Below are 20,632 nucleotides of genomic sequence, written 5' to 3'. Positions count from 1 at the left end.
ACATACTGTAATGACAATGTAGCTGGTTCCATAGGACAAAGTTAAACAATACCATAGACATAGCATGATCAGTCATCACAGAAACTCATGTTGGCACATCCAGGGAGGGCAACAGCAGAAGAGAGGGCGAAATAACTAAGCCTATGTTAACTATCTCTATACATCCAAAAGTACCACAGCTGATGCACACCTGTAATGCAACAGCTTGGGCAGTAATGGACAGTTTTTTGGAGAATATTATGACACCTCAAAACCAATAAAGTAATTAACATCAGATTCTCTGATGAAAAAATGCATTAATTTCTATGTATTCCATACTGTGTAGATGGGTACAAGAATACAGACTATGGGTTTTATGAGGGTCAAGAGAGGTTTGTACGATAAACACTGGAATATCAGGAGCACTTATATACTGAGATATGCATAACCAGTGAGACACGTGAATTACATGTTTTTCTGATCAGTGTAACAGCTCTTAGAGCTATTATCAGGGCCTCTGACAGATAATCCCCCCTCCCTCTCCCACATACACAAATACTTGACAGATTGGCCAGCACTTCCCCCATCCCAGCCTTGATAGATAGGGGCTGAGTACTCGCTATTGTAACTATCAGTTCTGTGTAAACAGTATTAGCCCAGTAACTGACTTCACAGTTGTGGGTCTGCTAAAGACCTAAAATGGTGAATAAATCCATTTGTCAGTGAACCAGAGTGAATTTTTATTTTGTAGAAAATGCTACATTACTCTTATTTTTATGATGTATTGTAGATAATCTAAGATACTGAAAAGTCTGAATGAATTGTTTTACAGATAAAAGCAGATTCATCCAGCTTCATTGTTCTATTTAGTGAGATACCGTAGGGTGGTATAAGCTATATATCAGTATGCTGTGCCAGCATTGGCCTTAAATCCAAAGGAACAAGTGTAATGTTCTGTGTTATACTGGAATATATTGTGTTATTACTAGGTACAGTGATGCCGGATACATCTGTAGGCAGAATTCTGACACAATTTTCATACATTTTCCCAAGATTATTAAGTAACAATTCAAATTCACACCATTATACTTCAACAGATTTAGTACTGTATTTGTATTAGTATACAATTTTTTTTCCATAAATGTGACATTTGCAGATGACAACGCTTAATTTTAATCGATTAACGTTGTACTGTATCTACACCGCACAGGGTGTAACAAATAATTACATTAAATAAACAGGATAAATAATTTCACTTTATTTATTTTTTTTAACCTTTTTGTAATTACAATGAAAAGTTGAGAATTAACAATGCCAATGAACTTTCTAATGCATTTTTTATCTTCTGTAGCCTGCCAGTATTCTTTAACTATCTCATTAATGTGGACTGTCTTAACTGACAACTTGACTGATCATTTGCCTAAGGAACTGTCAGATGGATCTCAAGGTGTAAATGAATGCTGAGAAAAAGAACATTTGTTGATAGTGATATTAGCCTATAAGGGTTACCTAATGGTTATGTGGATTCCTAGTGTGGTAGGATAAGGGAATTACTCAATTAAAAAGAATTTGCATGCCCTAGCCATAATCGGGTCAATATGAATCCCAAATGCTACATCCAATATGACAAATTATTTAGTTCATTATTATCTGTTTTTTCTCTGTTTATTCTTCACATAAAAGTTCAATCCTTTGGCCAAAACATTTCAGTCTGCAACAAGGTCAAAGTAGACCCTATCAGCAGGTCCGACCCTACCAATGTTAGACTGTGCCTTTGGTATGTACTGTATTCTACTGCAAGAGAAAGGAGGAAACAAAACAACATTATAGCCACCAGCATGGGAAGCGTGACATGTGTGCCATGTCTAAGGGGTTAAAATTAAGAAGTACTGTATGTGCTATGTGTTAGCTACTGTACAGTGCAGTTAAAACTGGTTATAAACCAAAAATGCCCTAATAAATATAGTGAAAATACATCTTAAAAACAAAGTGCAAGAAAAATGCATACTTCCCATGCTTGTTGCTACAGAAAAGGTTATCTCCACCTTTCACCTTTTATATATATTTGTTTGTTTGTGCCAATTGGAGTGTAGTGGGTTTGGGTTATGAGCTTGCTAAGGCTATGGACTGTATGTCTAAGGGTCAATGGATGATATTTCACTGGGGGGTTTTGTTTGCCTTCCTCTGGAACAATATACTGTAAGTACGGATATAGGATAAGTATCTGTCACCTCAATTTAGCATAGGCTGAACATGATGGACTTATGTCTTTTTTCAACATCATCTACTATGTACTGTAACTATGTAATACTTTACCCATACGGATGCAGTACATACTTGTGCATTATACGTTTAGTAGATTTACTTCAAACTGCATAAAATAGTCAAAGCGTATTAAATTAAATGGCACACAAGCATTATGAATAATACAATAAAGTATAAAGATTTCCTGGAAAAGTCAGAAATAATAGATTATACAGGGCATTATCATAAAATGAAGGTTATGAGATATTAATGTGCAACTTTTAGTTGTTTAGTTTTCTTTATTTGATTTGAAGTTTCCTTGAGGTTGGGTTTGGCCTACTCATATATACTGTACTTAAAGACATATTTATATGGCCATCAATAGCACAAGTAAACATTATAAATGTTGAATATATAAAATATCAGAATTAGTTAATTTCAGGACATCATTCTGAATATAAATAGTAGACTATTTTTCTCTCTCCTCTTTAACCTGTATTTCAGGATCTGGGTGCGTTAAACTTTGTTGAAGTGAATCTTACCGCTAAAAGTAGACTTGTATGCTTTCGCTTGATTTTTTAAAAGGCTTTAAGTTTGGTGAACCAAGTTTATTTTTAATGAATTCCCACATATTCGCTCTTATGAATGAATGCCATTTTCGATGAGGATTCGAACTTTGGTGAACAAATTGCTCTTGACACACCATTACTGACCGTGTCAGAAGGTCTCGATTCTCTCACAAGATCAAACATGAAAAGGATATAAGAATGTGTGTTTAAAACACACAAGGTAGAATCATCTGGGGTACATAGTGTGTGGATCTCACATTTTCTTCCCATAATCCCCTGGGGGATTGACAGGACTTTGTGTGGTAATGTATAGGCTGTTTCACTGCTTTTTATTTTATAAACGGTCTGGTTTTACTCACTGGACTGTATGTCATGTCATCTTTTTGTATAGCGCACCATCGAGTATTTATTAATCTTTTGTCTCTAATTTAACTCTTTTACCTCTAAAGGGATTGTTCTTTTTTTAAGCCAATTTTATTAAATTGGGATTATTGTTAGATTTGTTCATTTTTATCTCCCAAGGTGTAAATCCTTAAATTAATCTTGGTGGTGGCAGCGTATTAAAGTTGTAAAGTGAGGGTTTTTGTGTCTGCGTGCACATTTGCGTTCCCTGAAGGGAGATTAGTGAGACACTGAGTGTTCAGTTGGTTTTAAATCCTTTCACACATACACACACACAGACACACACAGACGCACACACAGACGCACACACAGACACACACACACACACATACAGACCCACTATCTTCATATGAGAATCCAATAGGAAACACAATAACAGCAACTAATTAACACATTTGGTTTATTTCTTTAATAAACCAATCACTGGTACATTGGTAACGCCAAAGAAAGTTGTCAAAGTGAATTTGATGAATGTAACGGACTTACCCCTGTTAAGGAACTTGCCTCTGATCCAGCAGTGTGCTGATTAATTGCACACCACCAATTAACCAACTCCACCTGTATAATCAGAGCTCTGTGAAATAGCGTCATGTGAGACACAGGAAGAGGATTCCTGAGTCTCACAATGGGGGGCTGAACCAAGGAAGGACAGATGTCTTGAGCTGCAAAGAGACTGCAGGCTGCCAGCAAGACAAATGGGAGCAGACCTGTATACCTGGACAGACCTTGCCTTAGCACACAAGGGTGCTTACCCAGGAGAGCAGGGAAGCCTTCCCCTACAGCTACAAAAAACAGATAAGAGTTTCTTATGGGACTGTTGTATATGTGTATAAATGTATATATATTTGGGGCTGGTAATTAGCTTAGCTAACCACCCAGTTACTGTAGAAAGGGCTGGACTACATGTGTAGATATTCTCCAAAGTGGAGTAGGCTGTCTTTTTGCTGTGTTAAAGGGACAGGCGCAATAAAGCCTAATTTTAGTTTCACTTTAAACGGTCTCCATTGCGTACCTCTGAACACGTCTCTTACAATGAATTATTAAAACGTCCCTTTTTTCAAAAATCGAAATGTACTATTTTAACATTATGGCTATATGCTATGGCATTATTATACTACCACATGTCTACCACTGTCTATAAATCAACTTACTAAAGGTCCTTCAGCAAGTTTTGTGCCATAGGCAGGTCAAATTGAGAGCACTTTTACAGTAGGTGTGCATTAATTTACTATAGGAATTTGTTAAGCTTGTTACAACATGCATCTATCTACTTTCGATATATCACAATGTTTGATTTTACCATGACCTTAGTGTTTTAAATCAATAACATATTTGTAGCAAATAGAGAGGTCATTTATCAGCAGACCAGAAACATCAGTAAAAAATTGGTTTTACAAATGTATGGCATACATTTGCCTTTCATTTTTTATATGACATGCAGAACGTACACCGCTTTGCTGTATGTACATTACCATCTGTTAAGCATCAGGGATAAAGAACTCAGAGCCTGCTACCTTAACTGAAGGGAGAATCAGGTAAGCGACCATGTTACTTACTTGACTCCAATCAGGCACCGCATAGCATACCCTGTAGTAACTGCATTAACCATAGGAGCTAATGACCTCAATAGAGTCACATCTCAAGGAAATTCCTTCATTTTGATTGTTCTTGACCTCTCCTCAGGTGTCGATACTGTTGAGCACCCTCTTCTCCACACATTATTCACTCTCGACATTTGTGGCACTGCCCTCTCCTGGCTTTCCTCCTACTTCTCTCACCATTCTTTTAGCATCTCTTATGCCAACTCCTCCTCAGCCTCTATGGAATTCTCTGTAGGTGTACCTCAAGGCTCGGTTTTAGGCTTCTTACTCTTCTCTCCATATACCCTCTCGCTGGGTGACCTCATTGATTCCTTTAGATTCACCTACCATTTCTATGCTTACTGTATGATACACAACTATATTTATCTACACCTGATATTAAACATGCAGTTCTGTCCAAAATTACAGATTGCCTATCAGCGATACCTGCCTGGATGGCACCTCGTCCCCTCAAGCATAACATGGCTACTGTAGGTCATAACTTATCATATTTCCCTCCCAAACAAGGTCCCATTGTTCCCTTTTCCATTACAGTCAATAAAACTACTATCCACACAGTCTCGCAAGCACACTGCCTTGGGGTTACATTCAACTCTCCCCTTTCCTTCTCCCCCACATACAAATGCTGTTGCTAAATGTTGCCGCTTCTTCCTTCACAACATTGCTAAGATACAGTACCGAACACCCCTCCCTATGTTCCACTACTACTAAAACACTAATGTATGCTCTTGTTCTCTCCCATATTTATTACTGTAATATTCTTATATCCGGCCTCCCTACCTCTCCTCTGCACCTCCATATATATATCTATATATATATATCTCAACTCTGATCTCTCATTACACCTTTACTCGTCCCTTACACTTAACCCAATGTTTTCTCCTTTGCATCTTTTACCTCTACAGCCCTTTCCCATCTTAAACCTTTTTCACTAATCTCTCCCTACCCATGAAATGCTCTTTCACTCAATATTCGTCAAGCCCCTTCACTTTCCACATTGAAAGGCCATCTTAAAATCCACCTCTTAAAAAAATGCATCTCTAAACGATTTACGCCTCTGCTGCTGTACGAACTCTGGGTGCTCTAGACCTCCCCTTAATGGACTTCTAATAATGCACTTTTACACCTAATGTGTCTGTTAGGCACGTAATATAGTGGGCGCGCGTGCCAATGCAAACACGTGCGCACGTGACGCATACTTTTAAAGTGTATGCTGTGAGCGACAGTCTTGGAAGGTACTGTGTGTTTTTGTGTGTGTATATGTGTGTGTGTGTGTATAGATTGTGTGAGTTAATAATTTATTAAATAATATTTTTAAAATAAAAAAAGACATGTTGTATGAATAAAAATGATTTTTATTGGGCAACGTTGATAAATATATACACACACATACATACACACACACACACATATATACATATATACATACACACATTCATACACACATACATATATTACAGCGGCGGTAGCAGCGCAAAAACATTATTTTCCCTGTCTTCTCGCCGATCGGCCGGGTCCACGCTCACTACTATGCGCGCGTGCGACCCTATTATAGAAAGGCTGACTAACCACAGCCAACTATAAGTGCCGCGCGCGCACAGCAGAGCACGCGCGCCCAATACAGAACAGTCCTAAATCTCACAAGATAACACGTTGATTGTAATCTCTTTGGGGCAGGGTTTCTTTTTGATTGTTGTTATCTTTTATCTGCTGCACTGATTTCCATTATTTGTAATTAAGTGACCTTGTATTGTAATGTTGTAAAGCTCTGCACATTCTGTTGGCTCTATATAAATATAATTATATATACAAAGTGGTTATTTAACAAAGTCTCCCATTGCAACAAATTGCACTAGATATCAACTGAAAAATAAATACTGTTTCATTGGGATTCATTTTCATTGCTAAATCTAGGTACTCTAGAATGCTATACAGTAGCTCAGCTCATCCTCTTGCTAGATATTTGGGATATATGGAGATGTTAGTGATAAAGATTAGTTGGTGGCTACATCATATCAGAGCTTCTAGTGGTGAATAATGGTACTGCTGTGATGGATGGTTAACTTTATTGGCATGTAGTGCAACCTATCAAACACTTATAGATTGAATGACATCAATTAGGTACTTTCATTTAGATCCATTAAATAGCATCTGCAAACAGTCATATTAATACTGGTGATGTACTCTGGGGTAAAGAAAGACCCTGTGCTATAATGTAGTTTATATTTATTACTATTGCTAAGCACTAACCGCTCACAAACAAGTGCTGGAAAATGATGCCACAGTATGACCCCTATGGTCATTAAAAAAGTGACAAATTATTGTTGTATATAGTGATGTTATATTTCACTCTCTGGTACTCCAATCTGCTCCCAACCACTATCTCTTTAAAAAGATTCGGCAACCACTGCTTTAGACTGAATGATGTAGCACAGAAATTCTCCTTGAGATCACTGTACTGTATCAATTGAATCAATTTGGCACAAACCAGTGGTATAAATTGCTTCAACTGATTATCATTCTGCCTTCTGAAATAAGCAGTATGGTAATGGACACTTATTCATTTTAGATAGTAGAGCGGCAGTTTAACGCATCACTGGCCATAAAAAAATAAATGATATATCTAACCCCTTAAATCATATGTGTATACTAATATTGGATTTGTGCTTTATGTTAGCACAACTCAGGTATTATTTATGAACGGATACACTGCAAATTACTTTTAATGTACTGAATTTGTGATAGGTTCATTTTTTAAACTATAAAAATATATCTAAAACTTCTGAAAAGTATACTTGTTGTACGATTTAAAGTAACAGAGATGGAATAAGGGGTCAAATCAATTCAAAGGTATAATAACCAGCACGTAAATAGCCTTTTCTATGGATATAATAGTTTTCAGCATGTACTGTACAGTAATTAAATATGGTCAGTTGTACTTTGCTTTTTTGGGATAATAGTGGAGGTGTTTTAGATATTTCATCATTTTAATGAATTTAATTTCACACTTTAATGATTCCCTTCAAACGTTCTTTATTTATATAGAAAAAAAGTACAAGTTCTCCTAACATTTACAAAATAAATTGCATTCATGGAAAAAAACATCCAATAACCTTACTAAATTCATTAATGGCTTGATCTATAATACATATTAATATGCATTAAATAATTCTATGCTAGTGTACACAATGAAGAAAAAAAAGGTTTCTATCAAATTTGAAGGACAATGCTAACTAAATAACATATTTAATGAACATAGTTTTTTTTTTTTACAAGGGATGCAACAAATATCAAAAAGTACCATCAAATTATTGGGTAATTCTCCATTATTATAAATTGTCTGTTTAAATATAATATTTTATATAATTGTCAATAACATTAACTGAAAAAAAAAACACCATGTCAATTGTCAGGCTGTCATGTTGTGAAGACAAGAAGTAATCTCTGTATATGGTGCATATTACTCAACAAATCAACACAAGTTAACACATTAAGACACTCAAAATACTTGTGCACGAAACCAAACGATACTTTTTTAGTAAATATTGCAATGTACTGTGCAACAGACTCCCCGCGTCCATCGCCAGCCAGATATTCACTGCGCCATCTGACGATCAGTGACTGAAGTTGCAATTTAAAACATGGATCTATTTATACTGAGGTATAGTAAACAAACCGAGTACAATGTAGCTCCCAGTCTCAAGAGAACTCCTTGTATGTGTAATTCAGGTAACTATCACAACATAAAATTCCTTTTAGAAATGCCAGTAGGAGAAATACTGTCCATATATTTAAATGGTCTCCGTACTTAGCACACCCCCGTAATGCTGAGGCTAAAATGACTCATGTCTTGGTGAAAGTGGGGTGCTTGCAGCCTCGCAGACACGCTATCTTACGGGTCCCTGTCTCTCTGCGTAAAGAGTCTTCGTTATTCAAAGTGCAGCAACAACTGGCTAAACTAAAAGCACAATAATGTTGAGCTGTATATCACTCACGGAACCGCTGGACCGCCTCCTATTGCGCGCGCTCCCCAGGCGAGATCAATGTAGAAGGTAGAGATGCCAATCCCGGAAAAAATGCCAGTGCACAGCTTGCTCACAAAAGGAAATGCTGGGATATCATGGCCAAAAAATGTATTGGTTAAAAAACATAGAACAAAGTACTGACACAGACACTTATCTGTGCTTTATCTTGGATAAGGCACCCTGCGTGTGAAACGCGTAAGAGTGTCTGTGTCAGTACTTTGTTCTATGTTTTTTAACCAATAAATTTGTTGGCCATGATATCCCAGCATTTCCTTTTCTGAGCAAGCTGTGCACCGGCATTTTTTCCAGGATTGCCATCTCTACCCTATATACTGAGGTATGAATGGTAGTAGAGATGTCGCTGGGAGTCTGCGGCTAGCTGTGGTAAACAGCGGCTTCCCACGGGTAGGAATTTGCTATTTGCCTCGAGACCGGCGACAGAAAGTCTGTACACTGAGCTCTTGTCTTTCTTCACAGTTATGACACAAGCCATTATTGCATTCATCATTTTTTTTAAATTTATTTATAAAAATGTTTTACCAGGCAATAATACATTGAGTGTAAAATGAAATTCATTAAAATGAAGAAATATCTAAAACATCTTTTAGTTTTCGTGTTCATAGTAAAACTCAAACTACAACAGATTTTGTATAGGATTCTATATCAATCAAATATTCATGCTGGCAGAGAAACTACAAGGGCCGATATTAACTAAGTGGTGCTATTTCATGAGACACCTTACAGTCCATTATACCGTGAATGGAGAACAAGAAACCCGGGCGCTACCTAGGGGGATGATAGGTATGGTAAAGGGGGATATAGCAACCTTGGTGGTAGGCAAGGTGTCCCTCTGCTTCTTTTCCGCCTGTGACTCTAAAGACCCCAATAAAGGATCTACCCAGGATCCTTCAACAAATGAGACAAGAAAAAAGGGGGGGATGGGGGAGCACCGGTAGAAGGCTGGTATACACTGAATGGATTGTGTAATGCTCTATGACAATGTGAAGGGTTTTGTAGGTGTAAAATAATTTTTAACACTCACACGGCCTTGTGCAAATGCTGTCGCATCAAGGTATCTTTTGGACTCCCTTTTCTTTCTTCTTTCTCCTTTCTTCTTTCGTCTCCTATCTGTCTTCTGGATTCTTTCGCCGCCTTGCGTCTGTGTTCTTCTTCTCCTACTTCTTTGATGTTTGTCTCACCCTCGGAATAAATATATACACAAAATATATGAGCAAACTGTGATTGTATCTAGGAGGTGTCAGGATATAAGTAGGGATATAAATAAAAACACTCACACGGGCCTGTGTGCGTGCGCTCTAAGGGATGGTATCTTGGTCTTGAAGGGGCAGTCCCACTACTCAATGTATAGTTAAAGCTCTAATAACAGAGAGTCAAAGGCCACACCTTGGTTAAAAGGCAGAAAACAAAATAAAATGTTACTACTCACACGGCCAAGTGTGAGTGCACACTTGGATATGGTATCTTTATGGTTCTCCTTCTGATATCCCGGCTGGGAGAGGTTCACTGGTGCTGCACGTGAGTCCTCACCCCCCCAATGGGTCAAGAAGTTCTGAGCCTGGGAATTCAAGGCCAAGGTCTTTATTAAATCAACAAATAAAACAACAGATCACAGCTAACTCAGCCCGTGAGTTACTCTGTGAAAAAGTAAAAAAGCCAGTCTTTTGGGAATCGAGCAGGACTTGTGGTACTGCAGCTGAACTGCCTCCGCGTCCGGATGTAGCGCTGCACGTTAGTTCTAACTACGGAGCCTGAGGAAGCCCATAGGGCGAAACGCGTAGCTCAAAATCCCCCAAGAATCTTGACCCTATCAAGCCACCGTCGGGGGATTTTGGGGGGGGGGTGAGGACTCACGTGCAGCACCAGTGGACCTCTCCCAGCCGGGATATCAGAAGGAGAACCATAAAGATACCATATCCAAATGTGCACTCACACTTGGCCGTGTGAGTAGTAACATTTTATTTTGTTTTCTGCCTTTTAACCAAGGTGTGGCCTTTGACTCTCTGTTATTAGAGCTTTAACTATACATTGAGTAGTGGGACTGCCCCTTCAAGACCAAGATACCATCCCTTAGAGCGCACGCACACAGGCCCGTGTGAGTGTTTTTATTTATATCCCTACTTATATCCCTACACCTCCTAGATACAATCACAGTTTGCTCATATATTTTGTGTATATATTTATTCCGAGGGTGAGACAAACATCAAAGAAGTAGGAGAAGAAGAACACAGACGCAAGGCGGCGAAAGAATCCAGAAGACAGATAGGAGACGAAAGAAGAAAGGAGAAAGAAGAAAGAAAAGGGAGTCCAAAAGATACCTTGATGCGACAGCATTCGCACAAGGCCGTGTGAGTGTTAAAAATTATTTTACACCTACAAAACCCTTCACATTGTCATAGAGCATTACACAATCCATTCAGTGTATACCAGCCTTCTACCGGTGCTCCCCCATCCCCCCCTTTTTTCTAGTCCATTATACCGACAAGTATATTTTTGAACAGCACCTCTTACTATATATCCAATTAGCACCTTCTCTATCCACCTTTAAGACCCATCTTAAAACCCACCTCCTTATCGAAGCATATAGGTAGATCCGCGACTGATACTTTACACCTCATACATCGACCTTGACCCCTTGCAGACGCAGTTACCAGAACACCTTCCTACTGTCTCTGTACATTCTTCCCAATTACCAATTAGATTGTAAGCTCTTCGAGGAATGGACTCATTTTCCTAAATGTTACTTTTATGTCTGAAGCGCTTCTTCCCATTATATGTTATTTGCATGATTTGTTATTTATATGATTATGTCACTTGTATTACTGATGTGAAGCGCTACGTACATTAATGGCGCTTTATAAATAAAGATATACATACATACTAAATATTTAAAAAAGAATAGAAGTATCTCACAAAATGATCAACATTTCTGCAACCGACTCCAGATGCCCTCCCTGACTGCACATATAAGGGCAGGAGCACACATGGTGCTTCAATGTGGCCGCGTGCACGCGTACGGGCGTTTCTGTCTGCTGGGCGATGTGTGAACATCCCCAGCAGACGGAATGATCCGCGAGTGGGCGGGCAGGCGGGGGAGCAGGCGGGCGGCAGATAAATAAATAATGAAATAATAAATATGTAAGAATAAATAAATAAAATAATAAACCCTGTCCCCCCGTCACCCGTCCTCAAGCAATTTCAGCAGCCAATCAATGAAAACGTCTGGACATTGATTACTGATTGGCTGCTGAAAATGACGTTGCGCTGCTGTATACAACAGACAATTCTACATCCAACATGACAAAAATACACAGTAAAATACTTATATATTCTCTTGAAAAAGGGTCATTTAGTTTAACCTTTTGGCCAAAGCATTGTAAGCTTGCAAGCCATCACAAGGCAGTGGCTCGCAAGCTTACAATGCTTTGGCCAAAGGGTTAAACTAAATGACCATTTTTCAAGAGCATATATAAGTATTTTACTGTGAATTTTTGTCATGTTGGATGTAGCATTCGGTTTCTCTGTCGTCTATTGTATACATATGCCACGCTCAATAGCTCTCCTTTTTGACAATTATATACATATATAATTTGTGAGGGCTCAGGGGTTCCCAAAAAGAGCTTGCTGGGGTTTCGTGTGTTTTATCGCGCTGCTGTAGCCTGGAATCACACTTTTGAAAGACTCCAGCTATAGCAACGGCGACGACGCCGTGCTTCGCAGCCAATACTAGTTTCAACAATGAACACTACCATTGGCCGCCAGGGTTCGGTGACGAACACGCGCGTGCACAAAAGCACGCGCACGTCGTGTAGCGCTGTGTGTGCTCCAGCCCTAATAATGCACTTTTACTACTATTTGTCCATACACCTCCTGAGATACTGTACTGCACAGTGCCGCTTAGGTTGTAAGCTCTTGGGAGGAAGGGCCTCCCTTTGTTTGTACTTTAATTACCTTGTAATGTAATTTTGTAGAGCACTGCTTGAACTGTGAAGCTATATACTGTAGATAAAATCATACATACAAATAAGGGCAATGTAGCTCAATAGAAAAACTAAAGAGGGTGGCAGAATGCAATGCGAAAACGCACCGTTCCTTATAAGGAGGACACACAAAAATAGTGTTTCGCATTGACTGCTATTTTCTCTAAGGTATGCTTGTGTGGACACACAATTTGCGGGGCAGGCACCTTGTAATAGACTTATATTTGTTCCAATTTAGCAGTTTTCTGTTGATTCAACAATATATCACAAGGCAGAATGCCAGAATAACGAATGGCCCCTTAATAAAGCATTGTAACTTTATCACTACAAAATAGCAACACAGGACATGTACACTTGCTGCAGGTTAGCATGCATACAGCCTGGCCTACATGACACTACAGTATGATGGACATAATTATACATCGCTATTGCCGCGTGATAGTGACACACAGCGAGACAGTATTAACTCTGTCCTCTGTACGTTATCTTGTCATATTTTTTATTTATGTACTTGCAAATATATATATATATATATATATATATATTCATGAATTGTAGGCTTATTGCATTAGGAAGAATGATGAAGTAGTGTAATTGTTAAATCTCTTTAACATGCTAATCGGGTAGAATTCCCATCTAACATTCCAATCTAAGGACATTATTCTAACTATATAAATACTTTATAATGAAATTGTACTGCTCTAAAACAAGTAGCCTGAGAGCAGGGGTGGCCAACTCCAGTCCTCAAGGGCTAACAGGTCAGATTTTAAGGAAATCCCGGCTTCAGCACAGGTGGCTCAATCTGTGGCCACTGATTGAGCCACCTGTGCTGAAGCCGGGATATCCTTAAAACTTGATCTGTTGGTGACCCTTGAGGACTGGAGTTGGCCACCCCTGGTCTAGAAGTAACCATGAATGATTGAAATGTGTCTTAACGTATCTCACTAAATCACCTGGTACAAAAGGAAAATGGCAGGAGCGCCCCAAGACTTTGTATTACTTTCCAAAGCTTGATAAATAGGCCCTATCATACCATTTTAGTTTATACATCATAAAGCCAGATGTGTCGTTATAGCGACAAGAACATTTGTAATTGTTTTCAACATGGCTGTGTTCTACGTTAAAGGTTTTATATATCATATTGGAGATCCATTTGGCACAGACAGTAGTAGCAAACTCTTGAAAGCCATATTATCCATCTGAACACAAAATCTGTGCATGCTCTTTTTGTGACTTTTTATTCTAAGACATACAGTATGAAGACACACATCACGTTGAGGGCAAGCAGCCAGGAATGAATTTGCAGTGTTCCTTGCATGCATTTTACCTTTTCCATAAAGCATTGTGGAATTGCTCCTTCTTATTACAGATGGGCAAAAAAAGGCTTTACTGCGAAGATAAGATGCAAACAATGAAAAGCAGCAACGTGTTCTTGGACTCCTTACTTCTTTGTGGTCATAGCGGTGTGCTGTAATTATCCCTTGCTTGGTAGTGGACCAGTAATTTGTACTATACAAAAACCTGGCACGGATAAAAAGTGCTGTTACGCTCTTGTGTTTCCAAGAGGAGGCAATTTTCTTGCAGCACACTTATAGGGGAAACACAGAACATTAAAGTAACCATGGTAGAAATCCTTAATATAGGGGGTTATGTATCAAGATCTCCCAGCTGCAAGGCTGGGGCAAATCTAGAGCAAAAATGTTACACCAGACTTCTCAAAGAAAAGGGTCTTATATGATACAGTGGGATTTTTTTGCTTTGAAAAATATGGTGCTACATTTTGCTCCAATTCTGTCCCACTTTTGCAGCCGCAAGACTTTTACAAATAGCCCCTATAGACTGAGCACTATTAATACTGTATTCATCTTATACTTTCCAGGGACCATCCTTGTTTTATGCAATGTATTCCAAATCAGTGGGGTAATGATGCAGGATTGGCAAAGTAGAGAGATGTGTGCAGCTATGCACTGTATCCCCCATCTTAAGGCATGTCATAGCCCTGTTGGAAAACATTACGCAGTGACTGCTAATTCGAAATTAGGTTTACTTAAAAAAATGTACTCTAGTTGTCTAAGGTTTATCCTCCAAAAATGTACTGGTGCTTGCAGCAGGTTATACAGTATATAGGATACTAGGAGTTTCTGCTGATGAAGATCTGTTATCGGCGTCAAGAGAAAGAATGACTCTATCTATATATCCAGATTCACATTTCAAAGGTAATTTAGTGTGGTTTAAATTAATTATTTAATGCATTATATGCATTTGTGTTAGTTATTTGTTTTCTTATAAGGTGTGATGCAGAAAAAACACGCACCCACTTCTGCTTTTTACCAGTAGAGTACAAATATCATCATATATTTTTGGTTGTCCTGATGTTGGTTAATTAAAAGGTATAATAAGTACATGACAATTAATGCCATGCAAAGGTTCCTGTGAATGTTTCAAAGACCAACTAATGCTGAGTAATAAAATCTGCATCTTTTATTGATGATTATATACTTTAATAATTTGTACGATTATTGTAAGTACAGTACATGAGATGGTGTAGTCGTTGCATATTATGGTGAGCCCTAATAAACTGCAAATGTGCAACATTATGTTTTTATTATACAGTATGTAAATGCTTACTATGTTTTTATACAATTAGTTACATCACAATTTGAAATGATGAGATTTTTATGTAAATTGTTCACTGTGGTGATATTAAACACAAAAACTCTGTTTGAATATGCTAAAAATGCAATGTTGAATTTTTAAATCATTAAGTTTCTTAGAATAAATATGAAACAGACTTTACGCCTGTCTTTAGTTTTTCTGTGCAGTAATAAAAGTGTGATATACTGGAACCTTGTTTCCATCACTTGGACAATATTGCTTATGCATTAACAATTCTCATTGCCTTTTATGCTTCTGTTATTAGTGATTGCTAATGTAGCCATGCCTGGCTTGGCTACTAATCTACCCTGCCTGACATGTAAATCCTGGTAAAAGTGCAAGCAGTGTTAGGCCCAATCCAGGGTTTTCCAAACCAGCAAGCAGCTCCCTTGAGTGACAAGGGGGGGAGGCGGGCTAAGGCCTGTGTTCTGCCCAATAAGGTGCTCAAACGTTGGAACCTCCCCCCGGTACTTAAGGGGCTGTACACCCAAATTGTTTCAGTTTGTCTCTCCCTTGAGAGGGACTGGTCTCACAGGAGAGGTGTTCAGGGCTCTGTCACCTTCTATCCCCTCCCCTGGGGGAGTGGGAGTGAGAACCATACCCCCTGCTCCACTAGGGAGTAGGGGAAGGGACTGGACAACCCTTGGTGCCCATGGCTGGGGGTGTGGGTCCAGGGACCATCGGAGGCTGGAGACCAGTGATAGACTATGCTGTGTACCCAGTGTATGCTGTATGCATAAAGAATAAAGACTGTTCCTCTTATCAAATATACTTCTGCCTGGGCGTGCAATCTGTCTGGGGGAGTAGGAGAGAGATCATCCGCAGATACTGCTTCCAGAGCTCCTGAAGCCTGTGGTAGATAGAGGTACTGACACCAAAGTGAGAAAGAACCAGCTATCACCGCTAAAGCCTGTCCTGTTTCCCCAACAACATTGGCGGCATCTCAGACCTTCTGTGAGCCAACAAGTATGCAGTATCAATCACACACCTGGTAGCTGGGGAAATCTCCCAGAGGGTGGGGAAACATCGCTACACTAATATGCTGTAATTCGCTTCTTCCTTTCCTTGGACGCTGCGCTGTACAAATGAATGTAAGCATTCAAACATCAAAGTTATTCTGATCTCTTGAAAATGAAAGACCACAAAGACACCAGATCACATATTTGTGTTAGTGATAGTACCTAAAAACTTGCACACATCTTCTACTGCAGGAGTGACCAACTCCAGTCCTCAAGGGCCACCAACAGACCAGGTTCTAAGGATATTCCTGCTTTAGCACAGGTGGCTCAATCAGTGGCACGGTCAACGACTGAGCCACTGATTGAGCCACCTGTGCTGAAGCAGGACTATCCATAAAACCTGACCTGTTGTGGCCCTTGGGCAGTCAGGTGTAGATTTTGAGGAGCACAGATATCACCATATGTAGAAAAATAAAAATAATATATATAGTGTAGTATTTCCAAAATAAATGACAACTGGGTATTAACAGAAATGGGGACTCACACTTTCCCAATCAGGTTAAGGCAGTATGCATATAAATATGAGTAGAAATCAGCTGGTCTCAGTATAGTACCCTCAGTGTGACAGAGATGACACTCTCAAATGTTGGTGGCCCTTGGGGACTGGAGTTGGCCACCAATATCTACAGTAATTGATGTAATGCAAGGATGACACAAACAAGGCCGCGGACAGGGGTGTGAGAGCCGGGACAAGTGTCCCAGGCCCGTTGGAAAGGGGGGGCCAGGCTGGTGCTGGAAGTTGGGCCCAGCGAGAGGTCAGGCCATACTGTTTGGCTGCTGGGACTCTGGTTGCCGCCGGGCCCCGGCTCTCCCCAGCTGAGGGCCTCCCTCACTCTGCTGCATTGGGCCTCTCATATGCCGGTGCGCGCCGAAAGCTGGGCCCAGCTTCTGGCATGCACGGGCGTGAGGCAGAGGCCCAGCGTGGGAGAGAGGGAGGCCTGCAGAAGCTGGGGAAAGACCGATGGGGGCGGGGAAAGTGAGTTACTGTAAGTATGTATTTGGGGGGGAGTTAGTTTAAGTATGTATTGTGGGGTAGTGTAAGTATGTATTTGGGGGGGTAGTATAAGTATGTATTTGGGGGGTAGTGTTGTATGTATGTATGTATCTATTTGGGGGTAGGGTAGTGTATGTGTTTGTGGGGAGGGTAGTTTTGTATGTATTTCTGGGGGGATTGTGTGGGTATTATGGAGGGGTAATTATGGTGGGAGAATTGTAGTACTGGGGGGGAGAGGGAATGAGTGTGAGGAAGGGGGGATTGAAGGAGGAGGATTGAGAGAGGGAGATAATTGAGCGATAACAGAGGGGGGACTGAAAGCAGGTGCATGAGGTAGTGAGGAAGAGTGAGGGGTGGGGGGGAGAGTGACTGAGGAAGAGAGGGGGTGGAATGAGACAGGGGGAGAGAAATACATGGGGAGACTGGTGAAATAGAGTACGGTGCTCACGGGGGGCCCTTGCCGAAACTCTAGTCCTGGCCCCGGGAGATCGGTCAGCAGCCCTGACTGTTTAAAATCAGCTCCAATCCTGTATAAAATGCAGCCAGTACCTTCAGGTTTTTCCGAAGATAAAAACCTTTAATGGCACTTTAAAATACTTTATTCATCCTCAATGTGCTTTGTTCTTGTCAGTTTCTCTGTTTTATATGCAATGATTAACATAGTGACATTCAACTGGAAACATTCTCATTTTCTTTAGACACAAACAGGGGACATTAAAATTTAATAACATCTTCTCTATAGTCATGAATGTTCAGTAATCTACTGAGATACCGCTGTGTTTTTCAACGGCTTCTGCCACCTTACCCATTTAAATATGTATTGTTCAGCAATGCTAAGCAAACCTGTATTTTCTGGATACTTTCTTGTTGCAGTTTATTTATTTTTCACATTTGTAGTTATACTGTAACACTCTTTTGATATGCTTCTTTTATTTTCACAATGTGCTGGAACTAGCAACAGGGATCAACAATGAAGTCAAAATACAAACAGGGAGTTAGCTATAACACAACTAATCCTACTGTCGCAACTTAAAAATGTGTGTGTTGCACCTGAAGAAGGGATTTCCCCTAAACATTGTGCATTATGTCTGCATTATTAAAAAGACTTTAAATGTCTATTTGACTTGTCACAGTGTTTTTGCGTGCTATAGGATACTGATCTCTATTGAAGGCTAAGGAGCGATTTCTGTGGGGATTCTCGCTTTCCAACTAGAGAACCAGACCCCATTTTGAAAGGAGTGGGGTGTCCTCGCCATCTTTGGATCCTTTGAACTTATCATACTGCGGAATCAGATGAAGGTTTATTAATAATGGAACTGTCAGTTTATCAAGTAAAATGAAAATGAGCATGCATCTAGTGGCAATTTAAAACAATATAAAACTACAGAGTACGAAATAAACTAGTCATGAATATTTTAGTGGCACACAGATTTATTATTGCAAAGGCATGCTGTAAGTACTGTAAGGCCAAGTGAAAACTTTTGCTTCATTAGTTTGTCACGAGAATTGCAATCCCTGCAAACCTATAATATAACCAAATAATTATTTTACATATAAATGGGATAGATCTGAGGTTTGCAACTCCACTCTTCAAGGACCACCAACAGGTCAGGTTTTCAGGATATCCCTGCTTCAGCACAGGTGGCTCAATTAATGGCTCAGTGTTTGACTGCATACAAACCTAGTTTTCAGTTTCTGCGACTGAGCCAATCATTGAGCTTCCTGCGCTGAAGCAGGGATATCCTGAAAACCTGACCAGTGGGTGGCCCTTGAGGACTAGAGTTGCCCACCCCTGGACTAGACTCAATTGCCAAGTTGGGTAAAGATCTTCCACCCTTCCAAGATCACTTGTGTTGCATACAGTATAAAACATGGCTCGAGCACATATATAGTAAAAGAACATTCCTTAACAACAAGGTGGCTCTGGAAAGCTCTATACCTCTTGTGATTTGCATGGTGGTTAACTTACAGGTGCAATTTTATAATGGAGGAACATCTATTGGTTACTTAAGTGTTAGTTACATGGTAAATTCTAGCATAAATAAAACACTACATTAAATAAAGGCCTTTACTCACAACTGTCTAGTGATTCATCTGAATTATCTGGACAGTCAGGTTCTCCATCACACAGCCAGCTCTCTGATACACATGTGATATGATCATGGCAAAGAAACTCTTCTGGATCACACAACTGTTGCTCTGAAAATGGAAATGTGTATAAATAACAGAAAATAAAATAACATGAGTAAAATGACAATGCACACAATGGGCTCAGCAAATGCCATAAACAAAGTCTAAAAAAAAAAAAAAAAAAAAAAATCAAACCGGAAAGTATACTTTAAACTAGTTCAAGGTTATTATTTATTAAAGAAATCTGAGCCAGTATAAAACATTATGGTCATTGAATGTGTGATGATAGTTTGGAAGTGAAGCTTTTTTTGGATATGGGGTTTCTCAGTTGATTGATGTAGTTATATAGAATGAAAGGATTGCAAATGTTTTAATAAACGCTCATAAAACCATGAAGTAGAAAATGATTTTAAAGCAGCAAAATGTGAAAATCCTATATATTTTTTTAATAAATCAATTCTGTAGTATTAGATAATACTGTCTGCATTTTTTAAACTTCTGATACCATTTTTAATGAGTTTCTTAATGTACACTTCATCCTTTGGTTGCTACAGCAACCATTTAGAAAGTCAGATCTACTTCCTCTTTTGAAACAAGTCTCTTTGTGCTCTGCCTTTTTGCAACAAAGTATTACAAACGATCTGATGCTGTGTTCCAAACAGCAGACTATTACTCTGAAAGCTGTAACAATAATGTGTTACACTTAGTAATATAATCTTACATATCAGCTACAGTACAGCATTTAATTGACTGCAGCACAAAGTTAGAAGGCGGCCATTTCATTAGACACACAATCTGGATTTTGTCAGATTTATAACAGATTAATAACCGCTGCACCAAACGATTGCCAGCATAGGTAAGAATGTAGCATTATACATTGTCACATGCTTTACATATGAAAATAATAATAATAAGAAAAATAGAATGTAGTATTGCTGCTTTAAGGATTTAAAATGTGCTCTTATTAGCAACATATAGAAACTACAGTAGAGTCCTGATTATCCGACCTTCCGTTT

General features: G+C 39.2%; 1 protein-coding gene across 1 annotated transcript in view; it reads right to left on the bottom strand.

Moving 5' to 3' along the window:
- The window catches only part of LRP1B (LDL receptor related protein 1B), a 1,102,312-nt gene that overhangs the window by 869,916 nt on the left and 211,764 nt on the right, over nucleotides 1-20,632 (bottom strand). The window contains exon 2 of the mRNA XM_075610066.1: nucleotides 19,563-19,685. Within this exon, the coding sequence (XP_075466181.1) occupies nucleotides 19,563-19,685 (123 nt within the window). The remainder of the gene's footprint in view (nucleotides 1-19,562; nucleotides 19,686-20,632) is intronic.

Source organism: Ascaphus truei, chromosome 7 (assembly GCF_040206685.1).
Source record: "Ascaphus truei isolate aAscTru1 chromosome 7, aAscTru1.hap1, whole genome shotgun sequence".
NCBI classification, from domain to species: Eukaryota; Metazoa; Chordata; class Amphibia; order Anura; family Ascaphidae; genus Ascaphus; species Ascaphus truei.
Note: the sequence above shows the minus strand (reverse complement) of the source record. Positions and strands in the feature narration are given on the sequence as shown.